This window comes from Trachurus trachurus, assembly GCF_905171665.1.
Source record: "Trachurus trachurus genome assembly, chromosome: 15".
Classification (NCBI taxonomy): Eukaryota; Metazoa; Chordata; class Actinopteri; order Carangiformes; family Carangidae; genus Trachurus; species Trachurus trachurus.
Window position 1 is genome coordinate 23,343,235 of NC_139906.1, and position 22,616 is coordinate 23,365,850.

Sequence of the window (22,616 nt, forward strand, 5' to 3'; positions counted from 1 at the left end):
GCACAACACGTACCAGAGATGCCTTGAGATAACTGTTTGTAGTCGACAAACTAGCACAACTAAATTTGATATGTAGGAACTAGGAAGATCAACCTATTTCTTAAAACAATGTGGAAAAAACATTTGAGATATGCTTCTATCTCTAAATCTAAATGATATGGTATAGGCATTGAGTTCACAATTTGTGACCTCCATTTTAGGGTTTTGCATGATTTTATAATAGCCTATTGGTTAGGCTAGTCAATGACTAATTTCATCTATTCAATGCTGTTGTATGCTTAAATCTAATGCAATGACTCAGAATTGATAGAAGTGCAAGGCAGCATGGAATAGTCATGCTTATGTAAATATTATTACATAATACATTATACATAATACATTACATTATGTCTGAGTAGACTAACCATAGGGAATAATTGTTGTGGGTGCAAGACTGGGTCAGGTCAGATGTCTTTTACAGTTTAATCACTCCTCTGAACAATTTATTTACTGCTCAGTTTATGAGCTCAGCTAATAAACCGACCAGAGGAGCCGGTCCGTTGTTGTGACATTGATTAAATAGTTGCACGTGTGTCGGTACTTTTCTTTCCTCCCCCGATTCTCCTCTGCTCTACGGTCCGCGAACGCAGCGCCGGCGGGGGGCGGTGCTTGTGGTCTGACGTCAGAGTGGGCTGGGTCACAGATAGGCTGAACACACACTGAGCGGCGCCATGCACGACCCTCGGACTAACCGTTAGCCAGCAGAAATGCCTCCTGAAGACCTCGACCCAGCCCGAAATGTCCGGCCCAGGGTTCCCGCTGTCGTACTATTCCACTGATACAAGATGTGACGAGGGACTAGCTGTGAGAAAATGGCGAGGTTTTGAGTGTTACTTCTCCGTTTGGCTCGGTGTAGCGTGGCAGAGGCAGCGGCTCGTTTCCAAAGTTGTCGGTTAGCAGTACGCGTGTGAAGGATCGGACTTAAAGGCGCAGTGCACCCGGTGATGGCCACAAACATGGAGAAAGACCAGGGCGACCTGGACCGAGACCGACAATACTGTGAACTTTGTGGGAAAATGGAGAACCTGCTGAAGTGCGGTAGGTGCCGGAACTCCTTCTACTGCAGCAAGGAGCACCAGAAACAGGACTGGAAGAAACACAAGCTGATCTGTAAGGAGTCGGACAAGGCGCAGCTTCCCAAACAGAAGCCCGAGCGGGCTCCGTCGACGGAGCGGGACGACAAGGCACCGGAGAAAAACCAAGAGAAGAAAAGCCCCGGGCAGCCGGATAGTGAATCTCTACCAAAAACCACCACAGACACAGAAACAGCAGTGGGTGGACCGGGGGACGACGGTCCAAACAACACCGCCACACCTAACGGACAAACCGGCTCTCCGCCACAGAAACTTACCACGGAGTACATAGTCTCGTGTATGAACAAGCATGGCATCTGTGTGGTGGACAACTTTCTAGGAGTAGAGACTGGGCTGGGTGTTTTGGACAATGTCAAGGCCCTTCACAAAACGGGCAGGTTCACAGACGGTCAGTTGGTCAGTCAAAAAAGCGACTCGACCAAAGACATCCGCGGCGACAAAATCACGTGGATAGAGGGGATGGAAGCCGGCTGCGAGAAGATCCGCTTTCTAATGAGTCGCATGGACGACCTGATCAGACATTGTAACGGCAAACTGGGAAACTACACAATAAATGGAAGGACAAAAGTAAGTATCACGGCAGGTAGAGACACACAAACACGAGTCTGAGAAACGTTGTTTATTATTGTTTTTCGTGGTGTCCCTGAGGAGCCGGAGCCCCATTGGTCTGCTGGTTTACACCTGTCACACAACTAGGTAGATCTTAAGAAAAAGGCCAGACCTGGGGTCAGCAGTGGGACCACATAAACAGTGTGTGCATGTATCTCTGCCCCCTTACAGCATGCTGCAGAAGTCACAACCAGGCTGGTCATAACCGGTGATTTCAGACACATGCTCTGTGTCTTCACTGCACCTTTCTTTCAATATCTGCTCATGTGTTTTCTAATAATACCCTGCTTTAAGTGTAAGAGGCTGTAAGTCCCCCCCTAACTCCAGGTTAAAGTGTGGTTAATGCCCTGAGTCAGAAAGGTAGATTATTTTCTCAATGCATAGCCTTTTCTGTCTGCGTTTCTCAATTCTAATGTGAAAGTAAATAATTTTCCATAACAAACGCATCATATTCAGACGAGACTAAAGCAGGAACTAGACCCTCCACCAAGAGACTGTTACAAAATACTTTTTTTTTTTTTAATTTTCACATTTTGAAGCCACTCTTCATGTCAGTGTCAGTTCAGATGTTTGGTTATTTAAAGGGTTGTAGTTTGAGAAATGTTTTCTAATATTAATCCATCCTTGATTTAAACCAGAGATGGACAACTCACTGAAGTCATTTCTCAATATAATCCTGTGCAGCCTGTAACCGATAGTACGATCTCCAACATGACCATAAAGTTGAGTCAGCATATCGCTGAACAAAATCCAAGCATTGTAATATTCATCAAGTTTATTGCTGTGCTTTTGGGCAACTGTCACCAATAAGTTTCTCATGCAATTGGTCTATAAAGTTTTCATCTATAAAATGTTAGAAACTGTGGAAGAAAATGTAACATTTCTCTGAATCCTCAAATTGATTTCTTCAGATTGTTTTTGTCCAAAAAACTGTACAGTCCAAGGATCACAAGGATACCAAATCCTCACAACAGAGAAACTGCAGCTCAGTAGCTCGGCAGCTCTTCAGCATTTCCACTTAGAAATAACTTGATTATTCAATTATCAAAACAGTTTCATTAATTAGAATAATTTTAGTCAATATTGATGGACATATTGTTTCAGCTTTATAGATTCAACCCATTAGTTTTAGCTACAGTAGGGTCCAGTAAACTTTCACCCGATATACTTGCAGCACGCACAGACAAGACAGTGAGACACACCGTATGTTCTCCTCCGTAACATGCAGCTCCAGTAGACGTGCTGCTGCTTAAATCATTAACAAAAACATGGAGGATATCTTGTCAAAAAAAATGCACAACACGACACATCAATGCATTTATCCTTGCAATAGTAATACGGGATGTTTTCAACCAGATGGCAAACAGTGGGATAAACGTAACCAAACTCTGGCAGGATGAAGTCCAACTGCGCTGCTGAATCATCTACAGGAAAGAGCTGTTCTGTGGCTGACTGTGATTTTTGACCTGGCTGTCGTGTGGTGGCAGGGTAAAAGTATTTTGCAACTGTGATAAATTTGGTTCAGTAACTCAAAAAGACACAGTTAGTTAGAGCACTCCTGTGTTGAGAAGTCGTGGGTGTTTCAGGGTTATTGTTGTGGAGCCGAGGAAACTGTGGGCAGCTTCTGTTCCACAGAGGTGTGTTTCATAAGTAAATTACTTTTAATGAGGAGTCATGCTTACAGGCCAGTTCTTAGTTGTCAATGAGTCGTCATTTAAGAAGTCGTCCGATCATCTTTTTAGTCATCTCTAACCGTCTCTTTTTTTTTTTGTAACTGCTGTGCACGATAAGAAAAAGAAAAAGCAGACTATGTCATCCAAAAACAATGTCAAACTTGTTCCAGCTCAGCTGTTTGGGATTGCGTGTGACCTACAACTCTTCTTTTAACCAGATCTGGTCATTATGACCTTGTGGCATTAGACTGACCCTGGAGGAGATGATCTCCTTCCAGCCTCCCCCCTCTTCTTCCTCTCCTGGGAAAAATACTCTAAAGTGTGTTCTGCTTAGTCACTTTTCAGGACTCTTTTTGAAGTGCAACCCACTTTATTAGCTACATCCATCTGAATCTTACCTTGTCCAATAAAACAAATACATCGCCTAACAAGGATTTTGAGGAATTTAAAATAGATATTTTATTTGTCTAATGTTCATTTATTTACAGTTTTTGTTTTCGCTTTTCTTTTTGTATTTACTTGATGTTAAAGATGTTAGAAATGGGATATATGGAGTAGACAGATCTTTGACTGTGGGACATGCTCACAGAACAGAGTTAAATCAAAGACTAACAGATTAGGATTATCTGAAAAAGGGATACTCCTGAACTGAACACTACGATAAGCCCACTTAAGGTCCTCACTGTTTTATATTTGCCACTGTAACTATTCTACTATCACAGTACTTGACATTTAAAGGATCTATCAGTGAAGGAGTTCACACTGGGCTGATTTCTGTGCTCTTTGCTTTATTCTGATACTTGATTTTCCATGCTGGCACATGGCTCTGAATGATTGCCGTGTGCCGTTAATTCAGGCTGCTCGTCCTGTTCAGTTAGGTCCCCCCCCCCCCCAGTTTACTCTTAAAGGACATGTATAATTTTTTCACAAGTCACATTATTTCTGGTTGTGCTGTTAATCCACGCAGCTGGCCACTGAGTCAAACACTGTTCAGAACTTGACTTCCTCACCTACTGCCCTAGTTGCCTTGGCAAACACACGTCTGGACTGTGACCAGCGAAAATCAGCATGACTTGCATATATGGAAGGCTGCCAGTATCACTGGCTCAAAGGGATACAACACAATGTAAGCACAATTCACATTGAGAAAGATAGAGGAAAAAGATTTTGCCTAAATAGTTATTTAATGTCATTGTTCCCATTTCCCCTTTTTCACTTGATAACATTGTGAGACGTCGCAGGCAGCAGGACGTGTTTGTTTCTCTGCAGCTCCAGCATGTTGAATGCTCTCTGATGTCAGTAGAGTTTCATCAGAGCACATGTAAAAAGCAACACAGTTGTCTCGTTCTCTCCTCTCTGCGTTAGTTAGACCCGCATATTTTCTGCAGTAATTTACTAAACCACGGCTGCATTTCACACTGTACCAGCATTTATGCCGTTATGTTGCCGTACGTGAAGCCACTCTGATAACTCTATACGCACAGGACTGATAACAATATAATGCAATCCAGGCCGCACAACAGCTTTCTGGTGTGGAAAAATTGAGTTAATAATTTTTATCATGCTGGTCGTTCCAAAAGGCCATTAAGAAACCAGTCTGTGTCAAAATGTGTAATATACTTCTCTGTACTAAATCAACCGTTTTATTTTGTCAATACTACCATTGTGGTTAATATAATTAAGTTTTTCCTCTCTTTGCCAAAGTTACTGTGAATGTACTTTCAAACGGACTACATTATCCTACTGCCACAGATAGTATCCTTTCCCGAATAAGTGTTTTGTCCAAAAACATCAAGGTTGACATTGAACTTTAAAGTCTGTTAATTATGTATTCATTCATTCATCTGCCAAAAGTAATTTGAACTGAAATATTTTAAAAATAATTCCCCAGTATAATTGATGTATTCAATCAATTTAAATTGATAAATCACAGAGCATATAAGTAATACGTTTTCTTTTAGAATCATTTGAGAACCTTCAATGATAGAATTTGATAAGAGTTTGACTCAGTGGTTTTTTTTGGTTTTTTTTCACCTAATATTTCTCGCTGTGCTCAATCTTCCACCTCTGGCAACAAGAAAGTATCAGTGACTGATCCAATTACAGAGTGAGCTCACTTGGCTCTCACCCGGACACAGATAGATCCAGTCAGTCAGGCCGAGCAGTCGCTAAGAAGTTACTGCACAGAGCAGACAGGGCACTCCCGATATCTGCGTGTTATCTCTGGATATAACACCTCCTGACTGATGGCATGACGGTTTGAAAGATGAGCTGATACTCTCTAATTCTGACTCTCTGGGGTACATATGTCTGTAGAATCATGCAAGCGTATCTGCGCAGAAAGTTTATCCAAATGAAGCGTCGAGCAGCGTGTATCCTTTGTCAACGAGAGCGTGCGCTGAGATCTACATGGCGCGACCCCTGTACACATCCCCCTTAGAGCATTTGCGTAATGATAAGAGAAACTGTTCTTGTGTTTCCGCTGCAACATGTTGAGAGTGAAGGGCTGCCCCCCTGCTGTATATGTCCCTCTATTGTTCACAGCCTAGAGTAAAGAAGAAAAGAGTAAACTAGGCCATTACTTTAAACAGGGATTTCCTCTGCAGGCAGGACCACAGTCTGACAGATAAAACACTGAGCTATCCTGGGCCAGCGACCAAACTGTCTTGGTTCCCACACTCCCCTGTGCTACAAGGTCTCCATCCTAACTGTTTGTACTTGTGTTTGGATAAGTATCTGTTCTGTGAAGTGAGCAGACCCCTCACAGCTTTTTCTTTCTCGCTCCACCCGAGTTCATGCGTGGACCGATGCGCCGTTGAACCGATATCCTGACAGTGATCAGTGCAATCAGCCTTCTAACTTATGAGCAGGGTGGAAGTTGTTTCACACGTCTCTTTTGACCATCCCTACTCTTTCATAGTGGTGAACAATTTGTGGGGAATCCTCCATCAGCTATGTAGTGGGACTGAAATGTAGGGCTGACCCAAAAATTTGAAGCTTCGAAGCTTTGTTCGTTGCCATGGTAATCGATCATGAAAGTCCGTGATCGATTTTTTTCCCCTCCTTTTTCCCTTTTTGACACCGGTTCTCATCGGCAATTGTTACATTAAAATGAGTAGGCTACTTGGCATCCTGGAAACCTGCCTGATTTTGGAGATATGCAGTGTTCCCCTCGCCCTACTGAAATGATCATCACTTAGTTGAGCGTCAGAAAATGAATTAACAATTTTGAAAAACAGTGATCCACTGATTTACAGATAAAACTAAAAATTCCAAAGTTAACTTTACCATCTCTTTTTTTTTATGTTTATTGTAGACTGAACAGGTAGTCAAAACAATTTAAAGATGGCAAAATGTGTTTCAATAACTAATGGCTGGCATTTATGTTTTATTTATATATTATTTATGTTTTCTATCATTATAATAAAATAAAGCATGTATTACATGAACATTTATATTGGAAAAAAAAAACACTATCCGCAGATAAATGCCCCTGGTTGCTGCTTCCCTGTGCCCCTCAAAAGATGAGCAGTATAGCTTACAGCTGAGTACCGGTATATCTCAGTCGCCTGGCCGCCTCGACAAAGGTCCCATATTGTATACAGTGACATGTCCATGTGCAGGTTTTATATTGATAGAGTGAAAGTATCAAAGTGCTCAATCCACAGAGAAATGCACACAGCCTGTATTCAGACACTGAGCCTTAAAACCACTGGACTTTGCGATGTCACAACAGAGCGGTCTGTACTCAAACCCACCCAGGCCCACTCATCTGTCGTGACCAGTGTTTTAGAAAGACGCCTGAGAGAAGAGATGTAAATCTACAATGTGATGGTTTAAGTACTTCAAAACATAAATATATCTATAAATTGATATCAGTACTTAGTACCAGCAAATTTAAAAGTAAGGGACCTTTCTTTTTTTTTTCTTTTTAAGTATATTTTTTGGCGTTTTTGCCTTTTTATTAGATAGCACATAGTGAGATAGACAGGAAAGGGGGAGGCAGAGAGAGGGGGAATGACATGTAGGAAAGGTCTGCCCGACGCGGGATTCGAACCAGGGACGCCTGCGTTGAGGACTGTAGCCTCTACATGGGGCGGCCGCTTTAACCGCCACGCACCGCCCCATAAGGGACCTTTCAAGAGATTTTTTTTTCTAGATAAATGTTCTTTATAGCTAGGCTTTACTGTAAAATATTTATGATATGTGTCCTCACTAAATTCTTTATGATTCACAAAGGTCCACTAAACAACTTATTTTGTATGACATTGATTCAGATTCCTCAGAAACAACTGAGAGCTGGAGTGAGTCGGAGCTGCCGTTTGCTGGTTTGATCCTTCCCGTCTGTGTTTTATTGTTCCTGCAGACACTCGTCCCGATGACTGCAGCCTTGCATAGCACTGCCTTGCACCGCTGTCAGTGTGTGTAGGGGTTATTGTGAGACAAAGTGCTATATAGGTTAAAAGCTTATGTAGAAATTTGATCCATTTACCACTTATTGTTTGACTGGCGGCTTCAGGTGGTGAAGTGCCAGGTTGAATAGAGAGCAGGGAGATCTCTGTGCTCAGACATGATGTTCAGAATATTTATATGCAGTCTATACTATACATATTGTTGTATCAAATAACAAAAATCAAAAGAGTAGAAAGCAAAGTACAAATGGCAAGTACTGCATTTCTTATTTCTTTCCACTTACAGTGAATGAATTCTCACATTTCATTTCTCTCTTCCTGCAGAAATATTATTCCCAATAGGTGTTGAAAAGCGTGGCTTTAAAAAAAAAAAAGGTTTTGAAGCTTTGCCCTTTCTGGCTGATCAAATTCCTCTTCGCCCACATGAACAACAACAGTGCTGTTCTTTACTTGTACGTGCCTTGGCAGAGCTTTATTTGTCCGTTTGATTTTTCATTATTTATGATTCTGTGGCAGTTGCATAAAACCTCAAGTGTACCACAAATGCTGCCGTGAAGCCAAAACACTGCGCCGCTCTCTCGACTCTTCACAATCATTCACACGCATTTTTCTTCCCCATAAAACTGTAAACATATGGTAGAGTTTTACATTTTGGGCACAGGATAGAAATCCTTAAGTGCCAGTCTCAGTTAGCATTTAAAACACAAGCTGTGTGAAGGCGTCACTACTCCATGCTGTTGCCTGCTGTTGCCTGCATTTTCTCCTGCCGCTTCTTCCACTGAAGTGTCAGTTCATGCTTTTCCATTTTTTCTTTCCATAGAAGTTGTTACATAGACATTGCATGACAAACATATTTGCAATTCAAATTTAAATTAGTTTCAGTTTCAATTTTTAGATTAAATATTCTCTTTTTTTCTTTTTCTTTTTTTTCTTTTTTTATTTGCACATAAAAAATAAAACAAAACATTTACTTATCTCTCTTACTAGTAAGAAAGATATGAAAAATAAATGTGCAGGTGAGGTCTGAAACCTGAAAGGCTTAGGCTATAACATGACCTCACCTTGATCTAACACATAATTGAAGCACAGTCAAGAAATAATAATCGCATACCTTGTACAAGGTATAGATAGAAAATAAAATTAAAAAAGAAAGGAAGGAAAAAGATGAAAAAAAAACAGGGAAGATGTTGGTAGTAAAAATAAAAGTAGTAGTGATGATAACAGCACTAAATAAATAAATAAACGAAAAAGAGGTGAGAAAAGAAAGCGAGACAAAAGAAGAGAACAGATGAATTAAGTTCAAGTAAACACTAAAAAGGGAAAAGAAAAGAAAAACAAAAACAAAAAAACATGGGGCACTAGGAAAGCAGAATTAAAAGTCAAGCCATGTTTTGATGTTCAGTTAATTTTAACAGTAGTTTCTTTTTTAACAGTAGTTTCTTTTTCAGTAGCTCCACTGAATTTGCATTTACAATGCCAACGTTGAATATATAGAGAAATCACTTTAACGTCTCTACAGTAAGTTAATAACCCCTCAAGAAACTTTTTTAAGGAATTAAATTGAAGCGCTCGTTTTCCATTTGGATTTACTTAGTATTTGGCTTACAGTAATATTGCAGTGGAAACAACTGAACAGTCATATCTTTGAAGTGAACTACAAATACAGAGTTTAGAGGCACATTAGTCTACAATAAATCAGTAGTTAGTAGTGTAATTCATAAACAATGTTGGCTTGTCTCTCCAGGTCACATCCCATCTAGTTCAAGCTTGATTTATTTGGTTTTATTTGCAGATGTCTGGGACAAATTGAGACTGAGGAAAAAAAATAAACAGCAGCACGCGGCCTGTATGGAGCAGATCGCTCTGTTCCACACAGAGGAATCCTCTGTGCAGACCAGACCATACAGGCTGCATACGGTCTCCTAGTACAATAACTCTTAGTATTAAGTAAAATGCTTTATTGAATTAGTAATATATTGAATTATTATAGATTTAGAACAATAACTGATTTTGTCCAAGAATATTATATTATAATGAATTTAGTTGTAACTTACATCAGCAGTGATGTCAAAATATTAATATTTTTTATAAAATTAGTACAAATATTAATGAAACTGAAATGGTTCATGCACAACCAGCTTCAATGTTTTAAATCTGAGGAATATTTTTTTTAAAACTTCCTCAGTTGAAACGGGTTTTTGCTGTTGCGTTGGCAGAGTCAGCTGTGGAAATCAACACAGCGCTCCAGATATTGTTTGATCACTGATGCAGCGGCTCGCACATAGATGCAGATCGTTGGTGTCTGTGTTAATTAGTTTTAGTGGTTCTCCTTTCATTCGGCCTTATTGAAGGCCTCTGAAAGCTGTTTCAGTGACCTCTACTTTTCTCTTGTTCACTTGTTGTCTAAATGCCAGTCAGCCTCTGACGGCGTGCCGGTGGAATGTAAACAAACGACATGGCGAACGAGGTCAACCTCCTAATGAGGGCCACCAAGGAACGCGGAAGAATAACTGGCGGAGAAGAAAGGAAGCTCAATTAGGGATAAAGGTCAGAGGTGAAGATAGCCAGGAATAAAATCCTGGATGAATGAGAATGAATGAGTTCCTTGATGCTGGTAGTTTGTTGAGGTTGTAACTTTACAACGTCAAGTTTTGTCAGAACTAGGCCTATATCATGATGCCATGATGCATTTAGGTTGTAGAGTCGCTGTGAGAGGAAGAGGATACAGGGGATAAACATGAATATGTGGATACTGAGTAGTTATGTTTCTTTATTGAAGAAAATCAGAGAGTTTCAGACATGAACTGCTGCACTCTGATGGGGTCACTGTCACTGCTGCATGCTGCACCTTTCATCAAGATTTTTGCCTCATGCCGTCCATGTTTCTCTGGCTGAGGATGTGATTTAAAATCCTGTCTCTTCTGCCGTGCTTCAGCTCGCTTGTGTCCTCATGACCAGATCACATGAAAGGCAAACAGGAGTTTAACAGCTCTTCATACAAGGTTGGCATTTACAGACCCCAAATGATCTGCACTTCAGCTCCATGTGTTTCATGGATAATGAGTGAGCAGTGTGCTCCCTGTTTTCTGTGCGTTGTCAGTGACGTATGTTAAATGCCTGCTTTATTCTGGATTTTACAGCTCATTTGTTTCCAACAAAGTAATTATTTGTGAAATCCTGCATTTTAATATTACTAATTTAATCCATTCTGTTAAGTTTCTGAGTAGTGCAAGCTGACTTTTGTTAACTTTAACAACTCTACCTTGCACGACGCGCTCAGGTATAAAAAACCTGAACCTTTCCCACAGTGGATTGCGCCTCATAAAGTTTCCACAGCTGTCCAGTTGAAGTCAGCGAAAGGCAAAAAAAACTGCTGCGTCTGGGCTTTTTGCCCAAGCGCCGAAGCTCTCACACCTTCAGCGAGCCTCCGCACACACGCCCCACCCTCACACATCCGAATCCACGCAAACGCACACTTTTCCTAGCAGCGCCTGTTTACCCATCCCCAGCCTTGCAGCGTGAGCAGAGCAGTCGAGGGTGGGAGGGGTGACACAGCCGAGGATAAGGCTCACGCTCTGCACGTAGCACAACCATTAAAATACTGCTCCCTCTGGAGGGAGGCCAGGAGTCAAAGTTTACAGCAGTTCACTCTTCTCCTCCGCTCCAGCCCACCCCTCTGCTTTCTCTGTCTGTGCCCCTCTCCCTCTTTCTCTCTCTCTCCGTCTCTTTTTACACACGCACACACACACAAAAGCTTACTGTATAGCACCTTACTGACAGGAAGTCTTTTGTCACTTTGCACACCACTCACCACCGCACGCCACCTTGATTCCTAGTAGCCTTTCTTCTTCTTGTTTTTCTTTCTTTCTTTTTTCTTTTTTTTTTGTGTGAAATCGATAAAGTAGTTGCGTCAGTTCGTGCAGCCCCACTCCCCACCCCCTCATCTTTATGTTGGAGTTTTGTTGTCTTTTGGCTTTGAAGGCCCTGATACTGTGCATTCCAGTGGGAGCCTGCATCACTCAAAAGATGTGAGCACAATGTGGCTTGACGCAAGCAACTACGGTCAGATGCGCAGGAAAATAAGGTTCATACGTGTGTGCGTGCGAATGTTTTTTTGTTTTTTCCCCTCCTCCTTCTCTGAACATTGCCGTTGTTGACAGCTCCTAACAGCAGTAGCAGAAAGGCTTCCTTACTCTTATGTTCAAATTATTAAAATCCAAATATTTTGATATACAACATGTTGTGTTGCTCCTCTGCAGACAAGATCATATTCCATGATTCAAACATTGAAAGTGACATTATTTCGCTTGGCGCTGGACCAAGTGAAGAAGTTTAGTCTGCTCTGATTGTTTATAATAATGTTGCTATGGTTTATGTTGATCCAAGTGCATGAAAGAATGTGGAGGAACTTGCCTTTTGTTTGTCATATCACTGCTTAGACACGGTGCATGAGGGCTCAATCTGCCCTCTGTGTTTGCGCACGTTCACCACTCACCTCTGCTCCTCTGCATGCAACGTGATATTGCAGGCAGTGTAAGAACTCCGTTTTAAGACGATGAAGACAGAGGGATGTTTTTCCCCTTCAATATTTACACCATGGAGTTTTCCATGGAGGTCTCGTTTCTGAGGAAAAGTCTAATGTTTCTGTCACACGTGCGTCTGTGTGCGTGCTTGTGTGCCTTATTCCTGAGGGACTTTCTGTGTTGTATGACTGCGTTTGCTCGCTGTTTACACCAAGACGTTTACAAGAGCTCATAGGGGTTCACTGCCAACACCCAAGCAGATCATGCAAGTCTTAATAGAGCAGGAAAAGGCAAGGGGAAGTTGATGTGCAGCACGATATCTCCGGTTTATTTTCTCGCTAGTTTAAAGTTTATAATGAGGCAGCTGGGTTGTAAGCAGTCAGTGCTTGTGTCAGTCTTGGTGCAGGTGAGGTAAAGACAATACGATGCGGCTGTGCCAAGTTTGATGCGTCCGCGTCACAAGCCAACAAAGGCAAGCTGAGCTGCTTCGCCGGTCCCACTTCTGACTGAGTGATCTGCACCAGCATGGGCATTCGCACTGACACACACAACTTTTCTTTTTTTTATTTCATTTTCTCTTAGTAACGCATGCACCAACTGGGCACAAGACACATAACATAATATAACAGGGAGAGGATTTGAATAGAATAGAATAGAAAAATACTTTATTCATCCCCCTGGAGGGAAATTCAAGTCGTCCAGCAGCTTACAAGACAAAATAGACAAAAACACACATACAGAGCAATAAATATCCTAAAATGATATAATATGGACAGCAGAGTCAACTTAAAGGGATAGTTCAACATTTTTGAAAATTGGCCCATCGCCATGATCCCCCTAGTAATAGCAGTAGGTTCGTTACCTTTAATTGTTGGTCCAAGCTGCTTTTAGATCGGGGGAGAAGAATACCGAGCGGCGCAGCTACACTACGGAGGCTAATGGAATTTCTTGGTTTTGCTCATCAAACTCAGCAAATACACAACCAAAAAACTCAAAAACGCTGTGGTGGACAAGTTGTGACCTGCACATTTACCACGCTATGAGATAATAGCGGAAAGTTAAGAGAAGTGAAGCAAATACTCGGAACTACTTTCTTCAGTGAACCACTGGTCGGAGGGACACAGTGTGCGCACCTCAGCCAGTGCCGTAGTATACGGACGTATCTGCAGTAAACAGGCGCTTTTGAAATCACTCCGCCGAGCAGCCGTCTAGAGTGTAAAGTCCGACTTTGCCTCTAAAACAACTCCATCTCGCAACTTTCCGCTATTATCTCATAGCGTGGTGAATGTGCAGGTCACAACTTGTCCACCACAGCGTTTTTGAGTTTTTTGGTTGTGTATTTGCTGAGTTTGATGAGCAAAACCAAGAAATTCCATTAGCCTCCGTAGTGTAGCTGCGCCGCTCGGTATTCTTCTCCCCCGATCTAAAAGCAGCTTGGACCAACAATTAAAGGTAACGAACCTACTGCTATTACTAGGGGGATCATGGCGATGGGCCAATTTTCAAAAATGTTGAACTATCCCTTTAAGTAAATTATCATACATAGGGGATAGGGGAGATAATTTTCTATCAAAGGGTTTGACTCACTTTGACAAAATCAGGTCTTACAGTTAACACATGGTGAGCCATTTTGATACACAACTTTAATGCAACCATGACTCTTCCTTCTTTGTGTTCAGACAGTACCTCTGTTGTTCATTGACACATATGAGGCTTTCGTCACCACATATCTTTTTTTTTTTTCTTTTTTTTTTTACTAATCATGCTTTTTCATCTTCTTCTCGTCTCCAGGCAATGGTGGCATGTTACCCTGGAAATGGGACGGGATATGTGCGCCATGTGGATAACCCTAACGGCGATGGGCGATGTGTCACGTGCATTTATTACCTTAATAAAGATTGGAATGCCAAGGTATGTGAGTGATGTGTGGAGGCAATAATGCTAACTGTAAAATGACAGACCATGAGTCAGGGGATGTCACAAAAACGTACACTTCAGTGCCAAATTGGTGCTTGTTCTTGTCTTTGAACATTACTGAAGGAACTGTTGATCTCATAAATACTGGAGATGTGATTCTTCCAGGACTTAGAAGCGCAGTACAAGCGTTAACGATAACAACACGTAGAATGTCAGCAGCAAGTGAGGGTGCAGTAACAGATCCGCTGCATCTTGTGGGGGAAAAAAACTGTATTTGAAGTGACAAGTTCTTTGAAATGGAGGAAACTCTTCAAACGTACCTGGATCTGTCCACAGAATTTGTCCAAGTTGTCAGTGTGTTATGCTGTGAGGTCCTACACAAATATACAAATTGAAATTTGATATTGAGAATCAGTATATTTCATTACAATACAACTTTATTTTTTTATCTTGTTCCTACATAGCCTTTTTGTCCCCTAATTTGAAATTCTCACTGATGGCCATCAGAACAAAATGAACAATAGTCCATGTGTCTGGGCTTCATACTCCATATGATAAGTCAACCTGGCTCTTGTCTCCACGGTGGAGGCGTCACCTCCTCCATCCTGCTGTATTTCACACGCAACCTCCCGTGCAGTCAGTAGTAGAGGTTACGTGTCAGTACGTGCCGCTCAGCCACTCTCCCCATTTATAATCCCATTAAAACACAGAGATCGTGCTAATCCAGCCACACCCGATCAGGGGAGAGAAAGAGCACCCCCATGCTACCCTCCACACATCCATTGTTCCTCCCGCATAAAAGTTGATTTATGAGGTGTCAGAAGAATAAGATTAAAATGTTTCTGGGGATCAATTACGCAAATCTTTGAACAATTGCTGCACGGATCACACAGATTTCAAATTATTTTGGTAACTTGACACACTTTTTATACTGGATTTGGTTTTATTTTACTGCAGGAATATTCATAAATATCAAATATATTCACTTTGATAACGCCTACAAAAAATAATTCACTGTCACTGAAAATCAAAACAAAGCCACATTAAATCCAAGCATCTCATTAAATCAGACACTGTTCATACACCGGCAGCATTCTCCTCATTTTGAACGTTCATGTGACGCTACACAAGATTCAGCTTGTATTCCTGACCACCTGCAGTAGCCACAACAACATAAATCCACTACTGTAATTTATTTATACATAGATGACACCTGCCAGACTCCAGGTTTGGTCACAACATGCACGGATAGGGGAAAAGCTGGCTACACCGCCATGCACGGTGAGCAGTCAATGTCATCAGATAAGTGGTTAAGGAACTCACGTCTAATAGAGACAGATAAACAGGATGCTGCACACCAGGAAGTAACAGTAACACTCTTCCTAACAGAAAGCAGCAACTGTCTGGCAGAAGAATGGCTCTGATGCTTCTCTGCGGAGCTGGTGACATGACAAGACACATAAAGTAGACAGGAGATTGTCTTCCAGACTTCCTCACATACTTGACCTCCAGACCTGTATATGAAAATTACGTAATTACAGGAAACTCTTTTGCCTCTGGATGCTAGTCTGTAGTCGAATGCAGGCCACGCATGAGACCGACCTCTAGCAATAAGCACCACTTAACAGAGGATGACTGTTTCCAGCTGTCATCAAGCAAACAATAAGGTATGACGAATGCACAGAATCAGAAATCAGAGGCTTTGATCCCTGAAGATCCTGAGATAGAAAAATTAATGAAAATGACAGTACAAATATATACATAGGTAGAACATTTCAATAACAGAATACAATTAAAATGACAAAATATACTCCACCCCACAGTGTAAAGGCATTGAGTACCTGTCTCTATCACGTGTGTGCAAATACCCAGTTGTCCAAACGTTCCTTATGTGCTTTGTTGACTAGTTTCATCCTCCTACATTAGCAGAGACCATGACCACACAGTAGGTTTCATTTGTGAGCGATGTACCTGTGTATTGGGCACAAATAATTTGGCCCTTATGGGATATATTGGGCATCTTATGTTGCGGTCAAAAACATGGATTGATAATTAGGTTGAGCCTGAGCTGTGACCCAGTTGTGTAGCGGTGTTTTAGGTATCCTGTAGTGTGTATGTCCTACCACCTACTCGACACCATCGCTCTTCTTCTTGCTTATTTACTTCATCTTTTCCAGGTGAAACTTTGGACAATGTACAGACGATCCGGTGGTTGCACTGAGGTTAATTAGCTCACACCATCTGTTACATGATTTATTTTATGTTTAGGCTCCAATTATGTAAATGAGCTCTGCTCTGGAAGTGGTTTGGGCATGTGGATAATTACAGTCTGTTCTATGATTGGCTGTTTTATTAGGCGTGTCATGAGTTGTCAGTTGTAGAATGCGGTTGCCTGGATACCAGGGTTCCATGAGAGAATGAAATGGCTTTGGAATGTTGAGGTTCAGTTGTTCCAGTTATTTATTCCCGGTTTTCAGCACCACCATCCCTCTTCCACTGCTTCCCTCCTACACATCCATACATTTGGTACATTGTGTACTTGGGTTATGCATGCATGACCACTCACTAGTTCTAAATGTTTCCTGTGCACCCATGTGACATCTAGAAAAGATGAAAGCCACATCGGCAGAGAGAAAAATGTATAGGCAAGCAAAAATCTAAGTGGAAGGAAATGAGTCAGCCTCTGGAAATATAAACTTGCACAAGAATTTGTAGGTTTGCAGATAATCTGAACTTGTAGAGATTCTGTGCAAAGTGTGCTTTGTGCTTTACATTGAGATGCTTCAACAAGAAAAATAAATATGGACCATGGTGAGGGAGTGACTCTAGTGCAGGTGTTTTTAGACGCACTGCACTAAGTAAAAGTGGATTAAAATCCTGTATGTTAAGTTGGTGCAGGGCAGTAAGTTACCTTTTTTCCTCACCAGTATGTATCCATCCATTTTCTAAACTGCTTATCGTATTCAGCACTGCAGAGGGTGGAAATGCATCCCAGCATGCAATGGGGAAGAGGCAAGGAGAGGTCACCAGTCTATCACAGCTGACACATTCTGCAGAGACATACAGACACATACAGTACACACAGCACTCTTTATCTTCACGAGTTTAAAGCTCCTGATTTGTGAGCGTCATTACTCCTTTCAGCAAAAGCTACGCAAAATGTGAAGACCGATTCACAACCAACTTTAATAATGATATTGATTCTGGTGCTGTGGCTATACATGTAACTTCCTTCTATGAAAGTGCTTTCAGTGGGCATGGAGGTGTCAGGTTTGGTGAGATTTTATTTAGTGTGATAGGGTGTCAGATATGAGAAAAATGTATTGTTCCTCTTTCCCACGTACATATGTTTAAACGCCTAGTGTGAGTGCGCACTTAATCAAGCTATGCTTATAGCAACACATAAACATTTCATACGCACAAGCTTGCTACTCTGTGTGCAAATTACCAGAGTCTGTTGACAGACACTTTGGTGGCATGATGTGTGTTTCTGCTGAGTTAACAGCTCAAACAGCACGTTGCTCCATTGTTTCCTGCTCTCCATAGTCTCCACTCCAGTAACATTTTAGTGAGCTTTCAGATCTACAAAACAAGTTTTTGTTTAGATATGTATTTTATGTTCTGCGACATCTATGAATCAAAATTGACATCGTAGTTTGTTTCTGTTTAAAGCATCTCACCTATGCCCACTTCCTGATCTCCCTCGCCTCGAGTCCCGCATCAGACAGTTTCTGTATGGCAGTGGCTCTCAGGCTGTGGTTGGTGGAAGACGTGTCTCCTTGCACAGGCAGCATTTCCTCGCTCCTCGTACATAGCGCCCCTCTGGTTTTCTCGGTCTCTCTCCAGTGGGTCTTTATGATTTTTTGTTTCTTCGTTGAATGTCATGGTGAAATATTTTGCTCCATTGTCGTCACATTTAAGGATGAATGAGTCAGGTTTGAGATCCAGAGTCCCCTCTTTGCCCCTGCGTCCAAAGTGCAACTGAATATAATACCGGACCTTGTTCAGTAAGCTTTTGGATTGTCTGGACTCAGCGCTGCAGAATATTTTAAGATGTGCTGGTCTTCAGGTGAGATCGGGGGGCGGTGTGTTGTTTTTGTCCTTCCCTGCCCTTCTGATCTCTTTCACGACTCCTTTGAAAACATTATTAGCTGGTATAAACTCTGGGTCCTGCATTAAATTCCATGAACGACTAACCAGAGGTTCGTTGATATAACGATTTAATCCAGCTCGAAGTCCAAGGTAGCTGCTGATGCTGTAGAGCTCCCCTTTAGTTGTTCGGACTGATCCATAAAACTGCCTCAACACTGTGTTCAGCTCGGTCTTCTTAACCAACTGAAAGTTGACCGAGATTCAGCCACGTCTGAAGGCAGTTCAGAGCCCAGGTTGTCTGCCTGACAGTAGGCTATTAGCTTCATTTCATTAGCTTGCTCTTCTCTAATTTGTCGAGGTCGGCTGATGTCATATCAGCACACCTGGTTTGCGCTGATGTATCCAGGCCTCTTTCCTTCCCTTCGTCTGAGTCTGATGACCATTCATAATGTAGATCAAATGTTATTTGTGGAAATATGTATGTACATCTTTGCGGTGCAAAGTTTGCCGCAATCTTAGATAGTTAACAACTGGTGTAACACTAATATCTATTCGTTAGTCTATATCAGCACTCATGGAGTGTCAGAACTAACTGTTGTATAAAATCTAATAACTGATGGTGCCCGCCTCCTCAGGCTGCGATATGTGTTGTTTCAGCGGGTTAATACGGCTCCCCTGTCCTGTTGACTTTTACCTCGTAAAAAACTGAATATAAACAACTTATTAAAGCAGAAGTAAGCGGAATATTTGTGTTAATATAAGTCTTAAATAGTTATATCTTCCGACAGCAATCACTTATATAGAGTGTTTGGTCCGAAACACGGGTCTGTCAGTCACTCTGCTCTGCTGTAAGCCGAGGAGAAAACTTTCCTTGTATCCTACAACCTTTATCCAATGAGGAGAGAGAACGGCAGTGTGCAGCCAAGGGATGCGCGTGAATGTGGTGACGTAGGGACGAGGGCGGGGACTGCTAACTCCATCGGCTGACAAGAAGTTAGCCAAAACGACCGGATCGCTTACTTCTGCTTTAAGCTATGTATAGATTCTCAGTCCACGAACAGACGCGCCGGTCTGGGCCGGGTTCAGGCTTAGAATAGGATACAAATGACGGTCCATAGGCTTCCTTTTTTGCTCTCTTTTTTTTTTAATTTATAAAACATATACTCTCGCTGGTTGCACTGTGTGAAATCCACAAAATCAGCGCAGACGCCTTTTTTTTTTTTTTCCTTACTTGGCCGGGTTCAGGCAGCTTCTCTGCTCCACTTTGTGCCGTCTCTACTGTTGTGGAGCATGCACACATGCATTGTCCAGATTCAGTCCGATTAAGGCGTATACATGCTGGGAAAAAAATCGATTTCCAATCGCATTATCTGGGTGTCTTAATTGGAGTTGGAGAACTCTGATATTAGTCGGACTAATGTGTTTACATGCACTTCAGTTGTCCAGTTTTAGTCGGATTAGGGCAATAATTAGTTTTTTCAAGTGTCATGCAAACATACTGACAGTCACCACCACACAGGACTAGAAACCCATAGGGGATGATTAAGCCGGATTTCATTTATATGCGTCTAGTGTTTATTTTTGAGCAAAAACCTCCACACCCTACCTTTTTAATAATTCCATTTATGTGTGCATGCAGCACAAACGGCTACACTGACCAACCACACTACAGATTAGAAGAGTTTCTGTCATCCAAAGCGTTTTACTTTGTTTGGACTTCACTTTAGTTCAGAAGGTCATGTCCTGCAGGTGAGAGTCGACATGTGTTCACTTTAATTTGTACAAGATAGTTGTCGGCCTGCTGACTTAATGTTAGAAGCAGCGCACGTCAGTGGCTCTTGAGGTGCTAATGTGCTGCAGGAGAGGGAAAAAAGCCCATTCCTCCTGTCTTCTTTGACCCTATTGTGCTTTTTTTAGTCCACTCACACCGCCGGCATTCCCCCTCATTCAAAGTAGTATAAATGGGAATAGCTTTATATCTCTGACAAAGGGTGTGAACCTTTTTGCACTACTAGATTGCGTGTGAAGAGAGGGGCCTATCATATCAGCTGTGTGAGAGTTAAAGCGGCACGCTTGCAGCAATCTGCTTTTTCACTCTCCAGGTCCTTTATCCAGCCAGAGCAGTTTTCCTGTGGGTTATTCTTCCTATCCCTCCACAGGAAAGCCGTCCCCCACTGCTGCTTCCTATCCTGAGCTTTCCTCCTAGCCCTTGGAGTTGGACAACCCTTTTCCTTTAACATTGTCGTCCTATTTTGATCATTTAACAAGCTTCGCATATCGGTTACATTCGTGTCTTTTAACTATGAGTAATATCTGCAGTTTTCAGGGTATCCTTTTCCTAAATGTTTACCTTTTTTTTTAAATGTGGATGTACATGATAGAAATCAAATCCAGAAACATGATCACTGCTGAGGCTTCACTTGGTGTTTGCTTCCTCCGGTCACTCTTTACTTCCTGCTATTGCTTTGTCCTGATTTGTGTACATAACGGGGTTGTTTCTTCTTGTGTTGCTCTTCCAGGAACATGGTGGCCTTCTTCGTATCTTCCCAGAAGGAAAGGCCCAGTTTGCTGACATAGAGCCCAAATTTGACCGTCTGCTGCTTTTCTGGTCAGACAGACGAAATCCTCACGAGGTTCAGCCCGCCTTCGCCACCAGGTCAGTATCCACGCCCGTCCTCTGCCCACCCTCCGGTGATGCTCTGTCGTGTATCAACTCACCGCTCTCATCCTGTCTTTGCAGGTATGCCATCACAGTGTGGTATTTTGACGCAGACGAGCGAGCCAGAGCTAAAGAAAAGTACTTAACAGGTAGGATTTGATGGACGAGCTACACAATCCTTGTTTTCTGTTTTTGCAAGCCCTTCTGTGCTCTGTTACATTATCTCTCGTGTGTTTGTGTTTCCTGTGCAGGTGCAGGAGAAAAAGGAGTAAAGGTTGAACTCGAGAAACCATCAGATCCCAGCTAGTGGGGAACCCCCGTGTTCCCGTCAAACAGCCATTAAGTGCTCTGTCCTAAGAAAGTGGCCTATAGAGAGCGTGTGTGTGTGTGTTTTACAAGGCAAAATAGCAGACTTGCTTAAGTGGGTGGAAGGTCTGTACTCAAGGAGACAAAACAAGCAAATACACAGTGCTTTCTCTTCATTTTCAGCAAACCTGGGCAACCCAGCTGACCTTGAATGTCATGACATTGTACTGAAAGGGATTGTGTTTTTTTTTTTGTCTTTTCACCTCTTTGGTGGAAAACATTTATGTAATAGCTGACATTTTCAGAACATCACTTCAAACAGGAATTAAGCTCAGACAGAATCTGCATCTTTTTGCATATAGGTTTTTGCAGTTAATTCCTTCAAGGTACAGTGTTCTGCATTATGCGTATGTGTTATGCTCTTCACATGGAATCAGCTGTTATAAGCTACTGTATGGCAAAATGTGCTTCAGTTTGCAATAATATGAGGAATAATCTGAATTAAAAACACCCTTTTTCTGACAGAACCTCATTGGTCTTAGTTTGAGTTCATTCATTTGCAGCACAGTAGATGCTTCCTGTGTCATTTGTGGTCTTGCTGTTCCCCTGACCCCCTCTCACAGTTACACATCAACTTTTTGAATTAGGAACAAGTTGACAAGAGTTGTGGCACACCGTTTTTCTGCTGCCTTGCCTTTTTCCCATTTGCTCTATTTGTAGCTCCATGCTGCCCCCTGTAGGAAAGCTACTGTGTAGTGCACCTAGTATTTTGTGGATCTATGGAAAAAGGCATGTCCATATCATGAAAAGGAGAAACATATTTAGCTCACGAACAACCATCAATAGACCTTTTTTTTTCTTGACCATTATCATGTGCAATGATCACATCATGATAAATTGATGCTATCCACCAGTAAAGGACCTTTAAGTGACCTAAAGTTGATTTGTTTCCAGTTTGTTTTCAACCTTTGATTTAATTTATATTTCTACCTTCAGAGAAACAAATTGACGCTCCAATAAAATCAAATTATTTTACAACCTATACAGACACTTTCAAGACACAATCTCAACCTCGGTCTCAGAAGTACACAATGAGTAGTTTTCCTGTTTTGTAAATGAACAACCAGTTAACTTGCCAAACGTGAAAACATGCTGTAACTTTCCGTGGCACATAATATCATCATGTATCTAGTGCTTTTAGAGTGCAACCGTCTCTGAAAACAGCTCATCAATAAAATGGGGAGAAGTGATAAATGTATGTGGCCTGCTGCTCTTTTTGTTCTCGTAAATGT

At 41.8% G+C, this 22,616-nt stretch overlaps 1 protein-coding gene across 2 annotated transcripts; it reads left to right on the plus strand.

The window, feature by feature from the left end:
* The first annotated feature begins 683 nt into the window (after positions 1–683).
* Positions 684–22,560, plus strand: egln1a (egl-9 family hypoxia-inducible factor 1a). 2 transcript variants are annotated; one of them, XM_083988169.1, is made up of 5 exons: positions 684–1,700; positions 14,142–14,261; positions 20,879–21,015; positions 21,100–21,167; positions 21,270–22,560. In XM_083988169.1, the coding sequence occupies exons 1-5, from the start codon at positions 984–986 to the stop codon at positions 21,323–21,325; spliced, it is 1,098 nt and encodes a 365-aa protein (XP_083844295.1). In that variant the 5' UTR covers positions 684–983; the 3' UTR covers positions 21,326–22,560. The 2 variants fall into 2 exon arrangements, with proteins under 2 accessions (XP_083844295.1, XP_083844296.1); XM_083988170.1 differs by lacking the exon at positions 14,142–14,261.
* Positions 22,561–22,616: the final 56 nt, after the last annotated feature.